General features: G+C 44.6%; 1 protein-coding gene across 1 annotated transcript in view; it reads left to right on the forward strand.

The window, feature by feature from the left end:
• The first annotated feature begins 461 nt into the window (after positions 1-461).
• Positions 462-21,422, forward strand: part of COG6 (component of oligomeric golgi complex 6) — an 85,871-nt gene continuing 64,910 nt past the window's right edge. The window contains exons 1-4 of the mRNA XM_069969953.1: positions 462-753; positions 6,185-6,328; positions 7,921-7,992; positions 12,837-12,895. Coding sequence (XP_069826054.1) covers positions 637-753; positions 6,185-6,328; positions 7,921-7,992; positions 12,837-12,895 — 392 coding nt within the window. The 5' untranslated portion in view covers positions 462-636. The remainder of the gene's footprint in view (positions 754-6,184; positions 6,329-7,920; positions 7,993-12,836; positions 12,896-21,422) is intronic.

Consider the following 21,422-nt stretch of genomic DNA (forward strand, 5'->3'; position numbering starts at 1 on the left):
AAAGAAGGGTAATCGGAATAAGGGTAATGACCAGAAATGGCAGTTGTCAGGAAGCGCCTGCTGCACCTTCCCTTCCTGCCAAGCTGAAGTGATGCAATAAAGGACCAGTCTATGCAGCAACAATGGGTGAGTGCCTCCTTATTATCTACATGTTGCTATACAGAAATTGTACTGTTATATCTATAGGTCCCAGGACGTAACCATGGCAACTACATTGCTGGTGGCTAACAATATGGAGGGTGTGCTGTATCCAGGTTGATGTTACATCTTTTTCCAACCAAGAGATAATTAAAAACTAATTGTAAATGTCTGTTGCCCACAGCAACCAACATAAACTTTCATTTTTAAACTGCTCCTTTTAAAGCTGCTCTTCTTATTGGTTGCTATGGGCAACAAACTGTTTTGCTATTGGTCAGTTTTTGATTATGGCGTTTTGCTTTTAATCCCTCTACAATCTCATCAGGAGAAGCGCATAGCCGTAATAACATCTGAGCATGCGCAGCCTCTCCTGTCTGACGCGTAGGCTGGTGACGTGTCGCAGTGGTTGACAACCCGGAAATCCGCGCTGGTTCTGCGTTTCACGTGCGTTCCACTCCCTTCCCACTGGATACAATCAGTTTGCCGCACACAGGGACCATGGCTGAGGTGGAGGTGAACGGCGGTAACGCATCCATGGCCGCTTCCACGCAGAGCTCCAACCCCTTGTCTAGGAAACTGAACAAAATCCTGGAGACCCGGCTGGATAATGATAAGGTGAGGAGGGGGAGCACAGAACTTCCCTGTATACTTAGGACTACGGGGGGCTAAGCGTTATATCCTGTGTGAGCAGGTGCGGGGGGCTCGGCTATCATCTGTGTGGCTGCTAGGATGTGCTGGGACTTGTAGTTCCCTGGTGCAGTAACACCCCATGACCTGATGGGGGCAGCCTCTTCCCCCTAAGCTATTGGCTCCAATGGCAGCTTCTCTATCTGCTGCCCTGCTAGTTGTGCCCATGTGGCCCAGAACCTGAGGGTGTGACTGTGTATCACACTGGTCTGGGGCCCTCCAGGTCTTGCAAAACTACAATTCCCAGCATTCCTGTACAGCTTTTAGCTACCCAGGCATGCTGGGAGTTGTAGTTTTGCAGCAGTTAGTGGGCTACATGTTATGTGTAGAGATGAGCGAACCGGGTTCGGGTCGATCTGAACCCGAACGTTCGGTATTTGATTAGCGGGGGCTGCTGAACTTGGATAAAGCTCTAAGGTTGTCTGGAAAACATGGATACAGCCAATGACTATATCCATGATTTCCACATAGCCTTAGGGCTTTATCCAACTCCAGCAGCCACCGCTAATCAAATGCTGATCGTTCGGGTTCGGATGGACTTAAAGAGGACCTGTCACCCCCCGCGCCGGGGTGACAGGCTCTCGACTCCCAGCTAGATCCCCTTATAGTTACCGCATGTCGCCGAGTCCCGCTGCCTGTCCCGGGACGGAGATATCCCGGTGAGAAGCCGACGCGCGCGCTGTGGAGATGGGTCCAGCGTCCATAGAGAATGAATAGAGCCGGACTCATCTCTGCTGCGCGCGCACGGCTCCATTCATTCTCTATGGACGCCGGACCCGTCTCCACAGCGCGCGCGCCGGCTTCTCGCCGGGATATCTCCGTCCCGGGACCGGCTCCGGCAGCAGGACTCAGCGACGTGCGGTAACTATAAGGGAATCTAGCCGGGGTCGGGAGCCTGTCACCCCGGCGTGGGGGGTGACAGGTCTCCTTTAAGCATGCTTGAGGTTCGCTCATCTCTAATTATGTGCATTTATTGTGTAGCACCACCAAATTTGTTGTGTTGTTCTCGCTCACATCAGCTGTGGTCACACTTGTAGGTATCCCTTATACAGCTCATCAGTGTTCACACGCTCCATAGTGAGGGGATGAAGCACTAGCCATGCATGCTCGCTCTGCTCTGTTCATTCCTGGGGAGGGTTTACCTGTGTTCTTCTGATCATTGCAGGTACGAGTAGTCAGACTGCAACTGATCAGATACTTATCATCTTTTTTTGGGGGATAGGAAATAACTGGGGATAGATAAATAAAAAAAAGACCAAGAGAACCCCTTTTAAAGGTACAATATCAGGGTTTGTAGGCAGGCAGGAAGGTAAGCCTTTAAAGGGAACCAATCAACCCAATCGGGCTGATATGGTTCCCTGAACCTCTGTATACAGCTCCTGCGGCACGTACCGGCCGTGGCTGCAGCGGGAGCTGTATGCCTGAAAAAAAGCACTTTAAACCCCGGGCACGTGACATCGGCGGGGTGGTAGTCATCTGGGTGGCTCCCTGCCTGTCACTAGTCAGCGCGCTCCGAGCGATGATTGACAGGCTGATAGGTCTCTGCCTGTCAATCATCCCTCGGAGCGCGCTGACAGGCATAGCGCAGTGACTAGATACGGGCGGGAAGCCGCCCAGATGACTACTTTCATGCCTCTGCCTGTCACGTGCCCGGGGGATTAAAATGCTTTTTTTTCGGGTATACAGCTCCCGCTCCAGCTGCGGCCAGTACGTGCCGCGGCTGCTGCAGGAGCTGTATACAGCAGTTCAGGGAACCATATCAGCCCAATTGCTGTTTGCTCTAACTGTTGACATGTTATCAAGCATATCAGAAGTTAGTGATTGCATTGGGTCTCACTCCTAAGATCCATTACAATCCTGACATACAGTCAGAGGGTGTGTAGCTGTATGCTCCACTCCACTGATTCGCTCCATAGACTGTAATGAAGTGAACAAGCAGACTCCTCTAGTTGTATCTCAGGATTGCAGTGGGTCTTTTGACATGAGTTTGCTGGACTGAATGTAGTCTAAGGGTATGTCCACATGTACAATATTGCAGCAGAATTTACGCTGCGAGTTTCGCAGCGAAACCCCCTGTGATACTGTGCACTGTTATGGCCTATGGCTCTACATCAGCGTTTCCCAACCGGGGTGCCGCGGCACACTGGTGTGCCGTGAGAACCCGCCAGGGGTGCCGTGGGATCCCGGTGGGAAATGCGACACTGTCCCTTTAATATCCCTGGAAGCTGCGACCGCGTAGCTTCTAGGGATATGCCGATCGGTTTGATGTTCATTCAATCGAGCAGAATGTCGGAGCAGGACCTGTCAGCGTCCTGCTCTGACATTCACTCCCATAGGCCGCGGCACTTGCCAGCAGCCTATGGGACGCCGGGACGTGACCTCTCCGGCAGGCGTGATGATGTGACGTCATCACGTCTGCCGGAAGTTCAGTCCCCGCGGCTCACAGGATGGAGCCTGAAGAGGAGGGAGAGAGGATTAGGTGAGTATGATGTTTTTGTTTTTTTTTAACTATTGGTGCATATTGGTATACTGCAGGGGGCATTATTAATATATGGGGGCATACTGCAGGGGGCATTATTATTATATGTATGAGTTTACATGGGACTGATATATGGGAATACATGGGACTGTATGTATGAGGTTACATGGGATTGTATATATGAGGGGGTTATCCTTTTTTATTTCACTTTTTTGAAATAAATAATTTATTGAAAGGACCTCTGCCAGGCATATTTCACTCTTGAGGTTTTAAAAAGCAGCTCTTGTGGTGATAAGAAGCTGATTTAAAACCCCCAAGAGTGAACTCCGTGAACTATATGTGTAATATGTACTGTTTTAGTGTAATTTTGTGCCATTTTGGTTGGTGGTGTGCCCCGGGATTTTTTAAGTATAAAAAGTGTGCCGCGGCTCAAAAAAGGTTGAAAATGACTGGTCTACATTCTTGCAGAGGATTTTCATTACTCTGCGAGAATATAGTTGCAACTTTCGGTAACTATTTCTATGCCAGGACAGTAAAAATAACAAAGACACCATGTTTACCTGCCCTTGTTTCTCTGATGTGCTCCTGTCTACTTCTTTGGGTTCCGGCTCACTGACAGTCTGCTCAGCCATTCTGAGTGGACTGGCTGTGGTGGGACAGCGCAGTGATTGGCAGAGCGGGCTGACAACTAGTAAGCATGGTATCTTTGTCACTTTTACTGGCCCAAAAGTTCAAGGTTGTAACCACATACTCTCAGTGGAATGAAAATACTCTGCACGAATGTACAGCCATAGGCCCTAACAGTATACAGTATCACAGCGGGTTTCTCTGACAAACTCCTGTGACAAATGTGCATTGTGGGAGGGTGGAGTACTGGAAAACACGGATACAGCCACAGACCGTATCCGTGTTTTCTGGCAACCGTGGGGAATCTAACCGTGTGTTCGGGTTCAGATAACATTGCAGAACTCGAACATTTTTACAGGTTCGCACAACACTACTCGGGAGCTAAGCCCAAGCTCTGGCATGATGGGAATTGTAGTTTTGCAACAGCTAGAGGGCCGCAGGTTCCCTATCTCAGCTGTACATTCTCCAATTGCCCCTCTACACTACACAATTGTAGGGTGCTGTCCCATTGGCATGGCAGCAAAGGCCTTGTGGAGGCCCCGGTAGCTGCTGAGATTGTGGTCCTAATATACCTTCTGTATACTGCAATATATTAGTATTGCAGTGAACTGTATAAGTGATCATATAGTGAAATCCCCTTAAGGTGCATGCACAGGCTCTGTAGATCACGGATGCTATGAAGCGTGAAGCTGCGGACCGGGAGTTCCCTAGCTGGCACACAACTTCACGCTCAGTATCATCCGTGATCCACGGAGTGGCTGCATGTGCCCTAGGGGGATTAAAAACGTGTAAAGTTATTTTATTAGTATTAAAAATTCATTCATCTTATCTGGGATCTTGGTTAGAGAAGATTGCAATATATATGGATACACCACCAATATCTCGGAGCCTCATCAGTAACTAAAATGAAGGGGCTGAGGTGAAATCCAACATTTTGATTGCCAATGGCTAAAGAAGCTAAATTGTGGTAAACGTGGACACAGGCTTAGGGTTCCTTCACACGTACAGTATTACAGCAAATTTCACGTTGCGTTCTCCGCAGCAAAATCTGCTGCGATGCGCTGTACTGTTAGGCTCTGCCCACTTAACCCACCGCGCTCCCGGCTGCTTCTTTGGCTCCTTGCTCCCTGATGTTTCAATCAGTCATTCGGTGGCTGCAGCAGGACAGCGCAGTGAGTAGCTGAGCTGGCAGTCGGTGAGTCGGGAGCTGGAGAAGCAGACGGGAATACGGGAAGGTAATGTATTAGCCCGGCTGCAGTGGGTTAAGCGGGCAGGAGCCAAAGGGAATGACACTACAGAGTATATTGCAGCGTGAAAAACGTACGTGTGAAGGCACCCATATGCTGTATTTCATTTTTTCCACGACACCATAGGGCTGTATCAAGCTTCTTTAGCCACCGGTAATCAAATGCCTGATGCACGGCTTTGGATGATTCTGTGCATGCTCAAGATTTAACAATAATCATCATAGGATAATGTGATATTAAGGATCTGGTAATATACAGAGAACATTTGATGGGTTAAGTATTGATTACATTAAAGAGTCACTGTCGTTGTATTTTTTTGAGAAATCAATAGTACAGGCAATTTTGATAAACTTTGTAATTGGGTTTATTAGGCAAATATGCCATTATCTGCATTTAAAAAGACTTTCCCCAGCCTCCTCTCCTTTCTGTCATCCACTGCTCATTATCAGGAAATCTCGACTCTTTTACATCAGTTAGATCCTGCCTGTTCTATGGAGAGGGGTGAGGGGAGGAAAGAGAGAGAGAACAAAGGATTACACAGCAGGGAGCCCCTGAAAGCCCCTATTCAGAGGTCAGACTGACTGTCAGAGGAGATAGCCTGGTGATGTAGCTGTAAATTAACTCTTTGTTGTCCTGTTTTGGTGCCTCATCTCCCTCCACCCCTCCCCTCTTCATAGAGAACTTTGAAGACACGGGGGGAGAGCTTCAAACTGCTTTTTCATGATAAAAATGCATTTTTCGGCAAATAAACCAAACTACAAAGTTTCTTAACGTCGCCTGTACTATTGATTTCTGCAAAAAAAAAAAAAATTAACGAAAGGGCCACTTTAAGGGCATTTTCCTATAAGGGACATGCATCATCTATCTGAAGGATTAGTGATGAGAGTCTGATTGCAGAGCTAGTGGGACATCTTGCATGTAGCCATTGGCATGCTTACATAGATGTATGTATTAATCATATCCTAGGTGCTAAGTGCATTAATACTTTTTATGTAATTTTTTCTAGGAAATGCTTGAAGCCCTTAAGGCCCTCTCGTCTTTCTTTACCGAAAACAGTTTGAGAAGTCGAAGAAACCTCCGAGGTGACATAGAGCGACGGAGCTTGTCCATAAATGAAGAATTTGTGGCCATATTTAAAAACGTTAAAGAGGTTGGTGACTTGGGTTTTTGTCCTGAAGTTTGTTCACATTTATATTTATAACATAATATAATAAAGAAGCCAGCATTTAGCCACTAGCAGTATAATTGGGTAGACAGCATTTAAAGGAGTTAGCCGCTCTTTCTTCCAGAAACAGCACCTCTCTTGTGTCTGGCTGTGGGTTTTACAGCTCTGTTCTACTGAAGTAAATGGAGCTGAATGTTATACCACACACAAGCTGTGCTTTTTCTAATCCTGGATAAGGCTGGGTTCACACTACCTTTTTTGCAAAAAAATGGATGAAAAAAACGGATGTAATTGTGTGCATCTGCTTTTCCATTTACATTCCATTGTAAAAAAAACGGACCCTTTTTTTAACGGACATAAAAATGAGGTTGACTGTGTTTTTGTTTACGTTAAAAAAAAACTGATCCGTTTTGATCCGTTTTTTTTATACAATGGAAGTCAATGGAAAAACGGATTAAAACGGATGCACACACTTGCAACTGTTTTTTTCATCCGTTTTTTGCAAAAAAAAACAGATTGCAAAAATGTAGTGTAAACCCAGCCTAACCTGATTAAATCAGTGAAATGAGTCTGTAATGCCCATGTACCCCAGGCTATTCTGGGAGGCAGTCACTCTTTACTGCAGTGGTCTACTCTCACTAATAGAGCCACACCATCCCTTTAAACTGCTTTGATAGATATTGATGATTATGCTATTGATGATTATGCTTTATGGTTTTCTGGCGATCATGTGATCTCATTTACTTACCGTTCAGGGAGAGGGAAAAGACGACCCTTGTCCCAGCCAGAGCTGCTGTCTAGCTCTAGCCTTACATCCAGTCTAAAAAATGTTCTGTGAGGTCAATACATCAAAGTCTCTGCTACAGTGTGTCAGAAAACTAAATTGCTGTTCATAGAACATATCTGTAAGAAAAGAGCCAGCCATCTGTCATAAAAAAAACAAACAAACTTTTGGCATCACTGCTGACACCCTCTTCTATCAGAAGACCAAGCGCGGAGAAACATGGGTTAGGCCTTCTCCTCTGTCAGTCATCTCCGTCCAGAGGCCCCATGGACTATAATGGAGCTGCCTAGACGAAGATTACTGCATGCTTCTCCCGACTCTCTAAAACTTTTGACATGTACCTGGCATTTAAAGGAAGGCCCTTCCTTTACACTTTGTTTCTTGTTTCAACAAGTTACAGCACTAGTAAAGTTTTTAAGAAAAGATGCCACAGAGTTTTTATTTCTTGGAGACACAAGTGTTTTTTGACCAGTCAGGAGAAGGGGACACATTATGTTTAAGAGCTTCATCCATTTTGAAGATAAGACACTTGCTTTTCAGGTCACCTGTGGAGCACCAGCTCTGGTAGAGCACCCGATATTTTGGGTTGACTTCATCGTTCCTCTCTCAGCCCAAACTATCTGCTTTTGAAACTTAGAAATAAGGGTATATGCAATTTTTGAATAAGATAGAAGTGAGAATTTCAGCCATGTATGCAAGGAATTGTGGCATATGGGTGTTGAGTAAGGGCAGCTGTGGTATAAAACACATTTATGTTTTAGTTTAATTATTTTGGAATTTTTCTTTTCTTCAGGAGCTTGAAAGTATAAATGAAGATGTCCAGGCGATGAGCAACTGCTGCCAAGACATGACCAGCCGCTTGAAGGTAATAATATCACTTGGTAGGGCTTATTATATATTCTCTATGTGCATACCTTCCAATTTATACAAAGTCTTAAAGGGGAACTATCAGCAGGTTAGAGGAATCCCTTTTGCGTAGGAGGCACAGAGAATATAAGTATGTCTCTTACCTTTGTCCTTAGCGCCATTCCCATTCACTTAGACGTTTAGGGGGAGATTTATCAAACATGGTGTAAAGTGAAATTGGCTCAGTTGCCCTTAGCAACCAATCAGATTCCACCTTTCATTTTCCAAAGAGTCTGTGAGGAAAGAAAAATGGAATCTGATTGGTTGCTAGGGGCAACTGAGCCAGTTTCACTTTATACCATGTTTGATTAATCTTCCCCTTGATCTTCCAGTCCAGTAAGACCATAAGGAGCACTGCCCCGCCCCATAACGGTGATCCAGTCCCCTCCATTAATAATCATTAGAAGCGGCGGGCCGTGGGGGATGGGGGGGGGGGTCAGTGCTCTTAACAGTGCCCCAGTGCTCCAAACGGTCCTACTGGACTGTGGAGTACACAAATTAGTGCACAGTACAGTGATTAATGGAAGTTCCATAGGGCTCCATTATAATTCTGTCGACTGCTACTTTAGCAGTGAGACAGAGATGAAGAGGCAGAGCATGCGCTACTGCGAGTGTCTGCCCTTCATTCTAGTGATCATCGGGGGTCTCAGCACCCAGACCCCGACTAATATAAACTTCTGACATGTCGCTATGACATGTAAGAAGTGTGTTTAACTGATAGTTATACTTTAAATGACAGTGATGCACAATGTTTAATATTCTATAATATCAGATCCTTGTAAGTCATCTTGCCACCTTCTAGTTACCTCTCCCTACAGAGGGGCCTCTACCCTGTCTTCTTCTCTCCATGTCTGTCTGTTAGATTCAAGACAGGTAGTATTAAACTAAAGTAAGGTAAGTGCATGAGAACCCTGGGAGCTACAACGCCAGGGCTGATGGTTCCATTCATTTCAGTAGAGGTCACAGGCTAAAATCTGCAATTCTCAAACATTTATTTCAGCGTTTTAGTAGGAAATGTTGAGGCACCTTAGAACAGGTATGAAAATACATTTGGAGCAAATAAGGAAGATCCATCTTTATCTTTGTGGCGAAGAATAAGCTGATCTCCACATTTCCATCATATTCTATGATTTTAATACTGGGTAATTATTTTGGCTGTCGAGGCATGACTCCAAGTACAGCGATGAGCTTTTGTTCTGAAAATAAAATAAAACATTGGCCGTGATGAGGGGGTTAAGAGGGGCTCGGGGAGACGTCCAAACAACAGAATCCTATTTGTGTTGGACTTGGCAGCCCGCTGAGCTATCGTATTGTCTACAGTGATGTGCTGGGCTCATATGATGCAATATGAGACTTGAATTCATGTGCCAATGTACTAATGCGACTCTTGTATTGAACAGGAGCTTTCTGAATGTCATGGTTGTACAGGAGCCTAGTGGGACTAGAAGGAAAACATACGCTCACCGCTCGGTGCTTTCTGTTTTGGCAAGTCGCTGAAGTGCTCTTAATTTCACAGGCAATTAGTCCATAATTCTCTGGAATCCCATTTAGCATTGTGTTCTCTCCGCTCTCCGTACACTGACAAGCTCGCCTAGCTCAACTAAGGTATCCTTTATTAACAGCTAAAGGAATAAACCACCTCTGCTTCACTTCTCCCAGTGATAAGGGACACAAGGTTTTTCATTAATTTGCAGTGTTCAATGAAGGGGATCCCATCTGTTCCCAGCTTGTAAAAACAGACCTGAGATTCGATCTCAACTTTGAATACTTTTTCAATTAAGACTGGGGAAAAAAACTGGGAAATGAGAAAGACAGACATAAGTTTGTAGAAGGTCTGGTCTGTTCCTGATATATCTATGATGCAGCATAAAGAGGTGTCCTGCACTAGTGACGGTCAACCTGCCATGTTGTAAGGGTCTAAGATGGCTTGAAAGAATTACTTATCCTGATAATGTAGAGACAGACAAGAGGTTACACCTATGTATGGACACATTATCAGAGACCACCTGTCTAGTAGTCCCTGGGACCTCCTTTAGCTTTTAGATCTAATGCTATACCTTGTGGTATTATTTTCTCTTGGTGTTACTCTAATTGTTGTGCAGGAATATTGGCCCATGTGGACAGGATTGATGCTCGCAGTTGAAAGTGAATGTACCATCAGTACGTTCACTTTAAGTTTTTCATATAGATAGAATGGCGTCGGTGCCACAGTCCTTTTTTTGAACAGCGAGCCGATTCCTGCGTACGGCGCTGCTGTATTCCTGCGCACCGTTTGGGGGTGAAGTACTGGAGGCGGGCCGGCCCGCCCCCAGTGGGAGAAAACTCCCATTGATTCTAATTGAGCCGCATCATAGTGGACTTAGAAGACCTCCTGATCAGTAGTTTATCTTTATTGCATTCTGCGTAGAGACTCACCTTATCCAAAAGAGAATGGTGACGCCAAGTAGTTTATTTATATGTCTCTAGTACAATAGCCAAGGAATGGCATGGTTTTGATAAAAGAATTCTCCATGTTGTTACAGGAAGACTACAAGTATTTAATAAGAACATATTCACTTGGTGTCATCCAAACTCGCAGAGTTATCCCCTATCCACAAGTTAGGGCGTAACTAACTGGTAAGTGGGGGTCCTACAGCTGGGATCCTCATAGATCCCAAGAACAGAGGTCAAATGTCCACCAAAGAAACAGCTTGGCAGTGCACTTACGTGGCCAGTACTCCATTTATTCTCTATGGTGCTTTTGAACACTATCCTCTCTGCTTGTACCCTTACCTATGGATAAGGGATACCCTTTGACGTTGGGCAACACCTACTGTGTAACAAGAGGTGCACAATTGTCAGATACCATGTGACAACAGGCAGAGATCTTAAGAAGGTGAAGGCTTCAAGCTGGCAGTATGTTTTAAAAAAAAAAAGTAGTCTATTATGTAGTGATTTAAGCTTCTATTTTTATTTTTTTTTTACATGGAAACAAGAAAAGCCCATTAAGCAGCAGTTTGCTCTTGTCTGACAATGATAAGATACTGTAGACCAGCATGTAGTCCAGCAACTTCAGTAACTGAGACCATTCAGGATCAGAAAGCTCCAGCTGTGAGCGTCGTCTTACACGTCCCCGGGGATCGCTGCTCTCTTGTAACATTGCTTATGGTTGGAATTTGGGGGCAGGTGAAATTAACATGCAAGCTAATGGGCAGCAGCAGCTGTGAGAGTAACATATGGTGAATGCATAAGTGCAGAGGATATCCATCTTCTCTTTCTAACCATTTCTGTCGGTAGTCGACTGCTCTATTATTCGAAAAAGATGTCACCTGGTTTTACAACCTTTCCCCTCATTAGTCATGTTTTAGAAATAAAATCGGCTAACAAGCCTGACAACGTAAGAAGCCAAGGTCTGCGCAGAGTCCTGGATTTGATTTGTCTGTAAGAAGAAGCAGAAATAATTACTTTAATAACTCTGTTTCCGAACACCTCAGTGTTCAAACAGAATTTCCCCCTGAAGTTTTGTTCGGTATCCAAACAAAATCCGGGGAGATAACGGTAAGCTGTACTATTGTTCGGATGACAGTTATTGAGGTGTTGGGACACCAAGGTTACAGGAGCGGGGATTCCTGTCATAATGATGGCGATCCCTGCTCTAAACCGTGCTCCTGCACAGTGACATCCTCTCTCTCCAGGCGCCTGGCGCACTCAGCTGAATAGGAGATACGCTGGCTGTCTGGGAAGGGTGGATGTCACTGTGCAGGAGCTCGGGTCACTCCCAATACACTGGCATCCGTCACAGCATCACCCCAAGTGCACCCCTAAATACACTTAATATTACCAGCAATCCAGGAGGAAAAGAAGAGCAGCCCTGGAGCTCCTGCACGGTGATGTCCTCGGGCAGCCGGCGCGCTCAGCTGCATAGGAGACACACTGAAGAGGTGGGAGGGCATCACCATGCAGGAGCTCCGGGGCTGCTCTTCTTCTCCTCCTGGACTACTGCTAGTATAAAGTGTGTTGGGGGGGATGCCAGAGTATTGGGGGTGACGCAAGCTCCTGCACAGTGACATCCTCCCCTCCCTGGTGGCTGGCATGTCTCCTATGAAGCCAAGTGCGGTTTAGAGAGGGGATTCACGATTCTCGAAATGTCTGGTATTACTGTATATTATGTGTTCAGATGGATCTCTCCTGGTATATGATTGTTATTATAAGCCACATGTGTATATATATATAACTGTATACCGTAGCATATCTGCTGTCCTAAAATGAAGATGAATCTCTTTTGCTTTTAGATTATGTAAATGCTTTCTGCTATAAGAAGGCTTTGATAATTTGCAGCGCTAAAGGTCCAACCACCAGGGCCACAGGACCACCATTGATCACTAAAACTAGGAACCCCTTTCCCCCCCATGCCTGCAGTAAGGAGAAGCTTGACTGGCTCTTGCCATCAGTCCTATGACCTTTGAATGGGGCCCCTGCAAGCAAGCAGCATCATTATAAGCCATAGTCTATACCCATGTTTTCCCGGATTCCTTAAGGCTGCATCCAACTTCTTCAGCCACTTCTTCAGTATTCAAATGCCGAATGATGGAATTCAAGCATACGCTCATGTCTTGTGGTTTCCCACTCTAGCAAGTTGTGGGGGTCCTACTATTCAGACCAGCACAAAATCGAAACGTTTTTACTAAAGTTGCAACATAATTTTTAAGCAATAAAGTGAGTGCACAAAATTTTGTGACAGTGACATAAAATTTTGTGACAGCCATACATAAATGTTTAGTAAATTACCCCCCCCCCCCCCCGTAATGTCTCTGTGTTTTTCAGGCAGCAAAAGAGCAAACCCAGGATTTGATTGTGAAGACAACAAAGCTCCAAGCGGAAAAGTAAGTGACTGGGTTGCTTGTATTCTTTGACGCAGTATCTGGAATTGAAGGGGTTGTCTTATGAAATAGAAACAAAAAAAATAAAGCTGTGGAGTAATACATGCATTTATTCCAACACTATATAAGCAAAACAGACCCTCTGTAATGTGATTTTCACCTTTTTAACCTATTTCTTCACACCTCTGCAGCTCTGGTCTCTACTTTATGGTGGCGGGTCCCATTGAGATCATGGGACCAGGAAGCTGCTGTAATTCTCAGGAGGGCATTGCCTTTTTACCCTTGGTAACGCTATAGTTACCAGAGCTGTCTTCTCCCTCCAATGGCCTGCATAGAAAGTAGTCCCTCACACATAGCTGCAGAGCGCTCACTAATACGTTATTATACAAGGTTATATTGTAATACAGTGTTAACAGTGTTAATATGATGCCGGGAGCAGGGACGTTTGAAGGGAACGTGTCATCAGAAAATGAATTATTATTTTTAGGTTAAACATATTTTTCAAGAATTTTTGGTGACATGATGTTTTACATTCATCTCAAGGGGGCAGAGTCTGTCTATTGCCGTCTATGTCCATGAGTCTTGCTGTAAAGCATGTCACTAAATTCTCTTAAAAACAGCCCAGGCAATATGCCAGCCCCCATAAGAATGTAGTGAAATAAATTAACATTAAAGTCAGAAAATAGAAACAGATTAAAATAAAAGAACAGGTTTTAGTATCTGATTCTAATCAGTAAAAGATAATTAAGGTGACACATTCCCTTTAAATCTTCACGGGACTGTAATGACACAGCCGTCCGGCCGCACAGTATATCCTCACTTACCTGTCCGTGGTTCTATTTCACGGAAACGTTAATAAGCCCTTAGTCTCATAAAGACGTCACTTGTTCATAGACCATATTAGCCATCCTTGCATTAAAAACTACTACATCTCTCCTGCAGCAGCCAGACATGGGACCCAGGACAATCAGCTGCTGCATGTCCTGCAGGAAGTGGTGTATTCTTTCCAGTCTGATACAGTTCTCTCGGCTGCCACCTTTGTCCATGTGAGGAATTGGCCAGAAAAGGAGAGATTTTCTATGGGGATTTGCTACTGCTGCTCTGGACAGTTCCTGACATGGACAGAGGTGGCAGCAGAGAGTACTGTGTCAGACTAGAAAGAATACACCACTTCCTGCAGGGCATACAGCTCCTGATCAGTACAGGAGGGCTTTAGACTTACAAATCTATATAACTTTCTGGTAGCAATTGATTTAAAACATTTTTTCTCTGGAGTACCCCTTTAGTTCTTATATGTTGCCCTTATAGGCACCCTTTATATTGTTCCTCCTTGGCTTTTAAAGAACCATGGGTCTTGTTGTAAGCCATGTCCTCAGCCCAGTGATAGGACCCTGCGTATGTCTTTCTCCAGCGCTCGAGTCCCTTCCGTTCCATCTTTCTTCTTTGTTGCCGCAGTCACTCTGCTTTATGTTGCTGGTGACATTGTAGTTTATGTGTAATTCATCTCTGGTGTAATGTGCCCTTACACAGTTGTGGCTGGAGAGCCCGGCATTGCTTATTCTTCCCGGGCATACGACAGCGTAGCCGTAATTGAGATTTAATAACAGCCCAGCTGGCCGCTGTGCGCTCTGTGATGGAGCTTTACTTTTTGTGGCCAAGTTTAACTACATTGTAGATTGTGCTAAGCAAACATTTCCTGCTGGACGCTTTATACCGCCGATGGATTATTCTTTATATGCGACAAAACACTGTTATATAATATGGCTGGCCGTTCTGTCACATACATCTCCGGAGTGGTAGCAAAGCCATTTGTCACTGCCTTCACTTAATGAAACGAAGAATTGTTCAGGGCATCTCATTAAGCTTCATTTATTCTTAATTCTTATTTAGTCATTGGAGTCACTGGATAGAATCCTCCGTGTGGCCCCAGCTTTAGGTGGTGTTCTTTTTAAAGTGACAGGCTTCCTTTTTAGCACTATGTAATTTTAATGTACAAAATTATATCTTTTTATAGTTGACTGAGCTTCATTTTTATCATATAGATATGACTATAGATTTAAAGGGAACCAGAGCTGAGCAAGCGTATATTTATTTTCCTGTGAGAAGTGCCAAATATAGCTTCATTATCCCTGTGCATGGTGCATACACACATAGCTGTCACCGAGTGCATGGTGCATACACACATAGCTGTCACCGAGTGCATGGTGCATACACACATAGCTGTCACTGAGTGCATGGTGCATACACGTAGCTGTCACTGAGTGCATGGTGCTTACAGATAGCTGTCACCGAGTGCCTACACACAGCTGTTACTGAGTGCAGGGTGCATGGTGCATACACGTAGCTGTCACTGAGTGCATGGTGCGTACACATAGCTGTCATCGATTGCATAGTGCGTACACATAGCTGTCATCGATTGCATGGTGCGTACACATAGCTGTCATTGAGTGCATGGTGCGTACACATAGCTGTCACTGAGTGCATGGTGCGTACATGTAGCTGTCACTGAGTGCATGGTGCATACACGTTGCTGTCACTTGGTTTTTCTCTGATAACTTTGATGTATTCTTAAAGCTTCTGTCATTATGGCCATTCATCTTTTGTTATGACTCAGTATAGTCATCTGATACCAATTATGTGCACTTTTCCCAGATATTTTTTTAACTTTCCCTAGCATCTTGCAAGGGTGTGGGGGTGCTGGTTAAACACTAGGGGTCTTACCCTGCACATAATACACTTCAGTACTTCTGTGTGGCAGTGCGTGCCAGTGTAAACCAGTCAGGCAGCCTGTAGACCCGTCTCTGGCCTTCTTTAGCCTTCTAGATCCCATTGCAACAAATCAACACCCCACCACATTTCAGTGGTTCTGATAGGGTGTTAGAGCTGACCCTTGACTCTGCTTATACCCAGTATTTCACTTTTAAAGGGCTTATTCAGCTACAGTAACGGAGCTCCACAGGTCAGTGGACGACATTAGTTGATGAACGACATTGCCGTCAGCTAATCCATTGGCTGAGGGAAAGCATTTCTGCCAGATGGGGAATGTTACAGTCTGTATGTAGGGGGAGGCTCCTGCTGCAGACAGACTTAATAGTGAACTAGCAAAGGGGATGCACCTGATCTAGAGGGAAGGAGAGGATTAAAGGAGATTACAACTTTCTTCTGGGCTGGGTTAATTGGTCAGTTTATAGTGACAGGAATTAGACCGCCAGCATATACTGCATACACTGTAACATGATGTGACCTAGTAGACCATGGAGGCCGGATGGGAATGGGTAAAGCAGGGCTCAGGTATAAGTCTGGATGAGTGGCGGGATGCCAGTATCTTGTTCTAGTTTTTCCTTTATTTTGCCTGAAGTTGTACAAGTTCATGTTGACAAATTACAGAGCGAGAGTTAATTAAAAAGCATTGACAACAAAGTTATCAAAGTGAAATAGCTTCTGTATATCCCTATGGTTTATATCACATGTGGACATAATGTCTCATAATTCCTGCTGTATAGCGTAACCTGGGTCATGGGCTTGTATCCCATCAGGGCACCATTATAAGGATTTTTTTTTTCCATTTGCATGTGTTTCCTACCGTTGTCATGATTGATCCCTACAACAGGTCTTACCTGCAAAAATGTAATGATATTGGGTTAATATCATGGGCCTTGTATGAAATTGGGAGTACGTTGTATTTCAAAGATTTGTCTTTTGAGAAAATGGTAGTCCAGCTCTCAACTCCCTGAAAAACAGATGATTTTGGTGGGGATAGCCTCAGTCAGCCAAGTATTTCTCCTGTAGTGGTAGTAGTAATAATATTATGTGGTGACCATTCAAAGGGAACCTCTCATCAGTTGCATGCTGGATGGACCATGAGCCTCCAAGATGGTCCCTGGTGGCTTTCCCTGCCCCACCAGCCTTTAATACAGTCTCTCCCTATACTCAAACAGCAAGAGATCTATCAATCAAAGGCGGTGGAGCAGGGAGAACTGGGGACCACGCATGGTAGTCCATGTAATAAAAGGACATCTTAAAGGGTACATGTCATGTTTCCTCACCCTGCTGCCGGAAGTTCAGATACCTATGATTATGGACACATCGGGTCAGTTCTGTGCATGAGCCCCATTATAATCCAATAGGGCCTGTGCAAGGAATTGACCTGGTGTGGTCATATCCATGGTCAGTTACCTGAACTTCCAGCGGCTGGAGCAACTGCTCACCAATTGAATGAGGACATTTTGACAGGTACCATTCATGTCCTCCTGGACAGGAGCCGCTCCCATGGATTCTCTCTCCATCCTGGTATCCCTACTAAACCTCATAAGCTACAGAAATACAGTGATTGTGGCTTTCTTAAAGTGGACCTGTCAGCAGCTTGTTACTGACTAAAGTAAAGGCAGTGTACAATGGGGCTTCTTACCCTGTATCAGGAGATGTGACTTTGATTTCAACCCATCGTTATATTTTGTTATATATAGTTTCCATTCAGCATTATATCTATTCAGGATAAAAAGCCCCTTAAGGGTGCGTTCACACAGGATCTGCATCAAATTTGATGGCGCAGATTTGAAGCTGTAGATTCAAAGCAAATCAATTCTGGGCCATCAAATCTGCTGCAGATCTTGTACGTGTGAACGCACCCTAATAATAGTTTTTCACCTTTACTAAACTCACAGTAACTGTGTCTTTTTCTGTTTCTTCCATATATCTAGCTTCTCTTCATTCAGTGGTTTTCCCCTTCATCCTGTTTTCAGTGTCTCCTGTCCTGTGTGTAGAAATCCTCCATTCTGTGTCCTCTCATCTTCCAGACGTCTTGCAGCTTTCACTTATTTATTAATAATTTTTTTCATTGCTAATTAGCAGCTAATTTAGAATCTGGAATAATTCTCATTTTGCTCCGCTATGAATATTCAGTAGTTTTACCCCCAGGGAGTATAGTTTTTTTTTTTCGGAGTAGGAAAGACTTTAATTCAGAAACTTTGGAGAGGCATAGACATGTTATCCTACTGTTGTAGTTCAGGGCAGAGATCTATGGCGATGGTAAGGGGAACAGCAATAAGTGTCATCCGTGGGCTGCAAGACAAGGACTGTGCATTTGTGAAGGAGCCTATGGGAGAGATTTATCAAACATGGTGTAAAGGGAAACTGGCTCAGTTGCCCCTAGCAACCAGTCAGATTCCACCTTTAATCTTCCAAAGAGTCTTTTAGGAATGAAAGGTGGAATATGATTGGTTGCTAGGGGCAACTGAGCCAGTTTCACTTTACACCATGTTTAATAAATCTCCCCCTATGAGACAGACTGCAATGTAGACCATAGAAGTCTATGAACAGTGGAGTTCACGGTCATGAGCATTGGCCCACAATGCAGATAGAACATGATCTGTATTCTGCAGCCGTTTGTAGTTTATTAGGAATAAATGCTAAATTTAAAACACAGTTTTTCAGGAACAAGAGGCCACTCCCAAAAACTGTACAAATGTGTATGATCAGGGCACATTGAGCTATGCGTCCTCTCTTATGGTCCATTTACACGGAGCGATTTATCATTCAAATTTCCACGATAACGATTGCATTTGAGTAATAATCAGCTTGTGTAAACACAGAAATCGCTCAATGTGGTCTTTCAACATGTTGTCAAATCGTCTTTGGTCGTGCGGCAAAAATTTTGCAGATCGCTTAGTGTAAACAGTCTTTCACAGATTCACCCTATGTGTAAGATGGGCTTAAAATGATCGCAAAAATGATTTTTCTTTAAACTACTTATCTCTTAGTCTAAACACTTATCGTTATAAAAATCTAATTGTTGCTTCAAAGTCGATAAACAATCGGTTGGGCTAATTATCGATCAGTGTAAATGGACCATCAGGCCTCTAAATCCTCTGTATGGGATCCTTTGGCCCCGTTCACACATTGCAAATCTAGCAGAATTCCGCCGCGGGATGGCGTTAGCCTCCCTCTCACAATGGGAGTCTATGGGAGGCACGTGCTGCTGCCCTCCCCGCGCTGAAGAATGAACATGTTCATTCTTAAGCTCGGAGAGACGCTGTGAGAAGAGCAGCAGGTGCGGCGCCTCCGATAGAGTGTCATTATGAGAGGGAGGCTAACGGCATTCGGAATTCCGCTAGTTTTGCTACGTGTGAACGGGGCCTTTAGATCCAGCCAGCTTATCCTAACATATTGCCCTGTCTTATTATTTCATGTATTTGTAGACTGACTTTAGATAATTTCTTTTTTCCGTTGACACTGATGTGAGTAAAACCTAAGGGAAAATATAGCTTTTTTTTCATCTAATCTTTAATTTATTTGATTGCTTGAGTCTTATTAGAAATTGTAATGAGGCAGAGGTGAGAACACAGTATAACAACTGGAAGAATTGCTTTCAGCGCCTCTGTACGTTCCGTATATGTCACCCGTTCATTTGGGAATCTAAAAGTGCTGTTAGTGTTGGGATATGATACAGATTACAGCCATCCCTTTTATGTACAAAAATAGCAGAAGTTACATTCATATAGATAGAGATGGCATACAGAATGTTTTATAATGGGGTGGAGGGGAGTGCTTTTAAAATGAAAAAAAAAAAAAAAAAGTCACCTGTCCCCATTCCCTGCAGCTGCTGTTCTGATGGCTCCCATTGCCTGCTGCTTCTATTCATGTTTAATCCCTGTAGCAAATGCCCACTCTACCTATCTTTGGTTGAGGCAGGACAACGCTGTATTGATGTTTTCCAGGCAGCCCTATCTTTTCCTGCCACAGGGAGTCAAATGCCAAGTGTTTGAAAGAAAATTTTTATTAAAGTATTGTATTGCCCCCCAAAAGTTATACAAATCACCAATATACTTACGGGAAATGCTTATAAAGTGCTTTTTTTCCCTGCACTTACTACTGTATCAAGGCTTCACTTCCTGGATAAAATGGTGAGGTCACGACCCGATTCCCAGAGCTGTGCGGGCTGTGGCTGCTGGAGAGGATGATGGCAGGGGGACACTGAGGGACACTGAGCATCCCCCTGCCATCATCTTCTCCAGCAGCCACAGCCCACACAGCTCTGGGAGTCGGGTCGTGACATTTCCTGTATTAAGTGTATATTGGTGATTTGTATAACTTTTAAGGGGCAATACAATACCTTAATAAAAATTTTCCCCAGACTTCTCCAATGGAAGTTCCATCAGATTATAGAGTGGCATCTGTCTCATGTAGACTATGATGTTAAATAGTCACTGTTGTTTCCAATACCATCCCTACCACCTATGTGATTCCTAACATTTTTGTAAATGCTTTATTTACCGACTCCTTACCCCAGAAGAAAATAGCTCTAAAGTCTTGGCCTCTAGATGTCTTTCTTCCCTGCAATTTGCTATCCACTGCCTGCCTGTTAGGGAAAATCTGTCTCCAGTTTTAGCTTCAGCAAGACAGATCACAGGAAGTGGGGCATAGTGTGCTCCCTGTGCAAAAGAAGGGGAGTGAAAAAGCTTGTGTTCCTGCAAGCTGTGAGCCTTCAGAAAATCGGCACTGGCCATACAAGTTAGAGTCACTGTCGTGATTTATTTATTTATTTTTTTGCAGAAATCAATAGTCCAGGCGATTGTAAAAAACTTTGTCATTGGGTTTATTAGCCGAAAAATGCATTTTTATCATGAAAAAGCAGTTTGAAGCTCTCCCCCCTGTCTTTGTTCTCCTATGGAGAGAGCTAAATAAAAGACCAAAACAGGACAACAAAGAGTTAATCTACAAATACATCACCCTCTATCTCCTCTGACAGTCACCACTGACCTCCCTGAGCTCTGATTACAGCTGTCACCAAGCTCTGTGCCTGTAATCCCTTTGTTCTCTGCTTTCTGCTGTCGGCTATCTCCCTCCTCCCTCTTCCCCCCCTCCCCTCTCTATAGGAACAGACAGAGTGTGACTCATGCAACAAGTCACAATTTTCAGATTTTTTGCAGTGGATGGAAAAGAGGAAGGAGGAGGAGGGGGGGGGGCTGGGAAAAGTTTGCATTTTTAAATGCAGATAATGGCATATTTGGCTAATAAACCCAATTACAGAGTTTCTTATAATCGCCTGGACTATTGTTTTCTGAAAAAAAAAAAAAAAACACACGACAGTGACTCTTTAACCCCTTAGTGAACGCCGATACGGCTTTTTACGGCGGTCACTAAGGGTCCTTATTCTGCTGCCATCAGCTTTTTACGGCGATGGCAGAGAATAAGGCTGCGGGGCCGGGACGGCCCCCACCCCATCCCCCCGGCTACCGGAGGTAGCTGAGGGATTGGGGCAGTGTGTGGGGTCCATCCCGGCCCCCCTCCTTACCGGCGATCGCCGCTATTAACGTTATAGCGGCGGCCGTCGGTAAAGGGGATTACCGGTGCTGCCGCCGCCTTTCATCTCTCCCCGCCGTGAATCTACGGCGGGGGGAGATGAAATAAGTGTCCCCCAGACCTCAGATCAGCCCCCCCTAGTAGGGCGATCACTAACCCCCCACCCCCGGCGGCCATCATTTCCAAGATGGCCGCCGCCATCGCTGTGAACCGACTAATGTCTGTTCAC

Source organism: Dendropsophus ebraccatus, chromosome 5 (assembly GCF_027789765.1).
Source record: "Dendropsophus ebraccatus isolate aDenEbr1 chromosome 5, aDenEbr1.pat, whole genome shotgun sequence".
Taxonomy (NCBI): domain Eukaryota; kingdom Metazoa; phylum Chordata; class Amphibia; order Anura; family Hylidae; genus Dendropsophus; species Dendropsophus ebraccatus.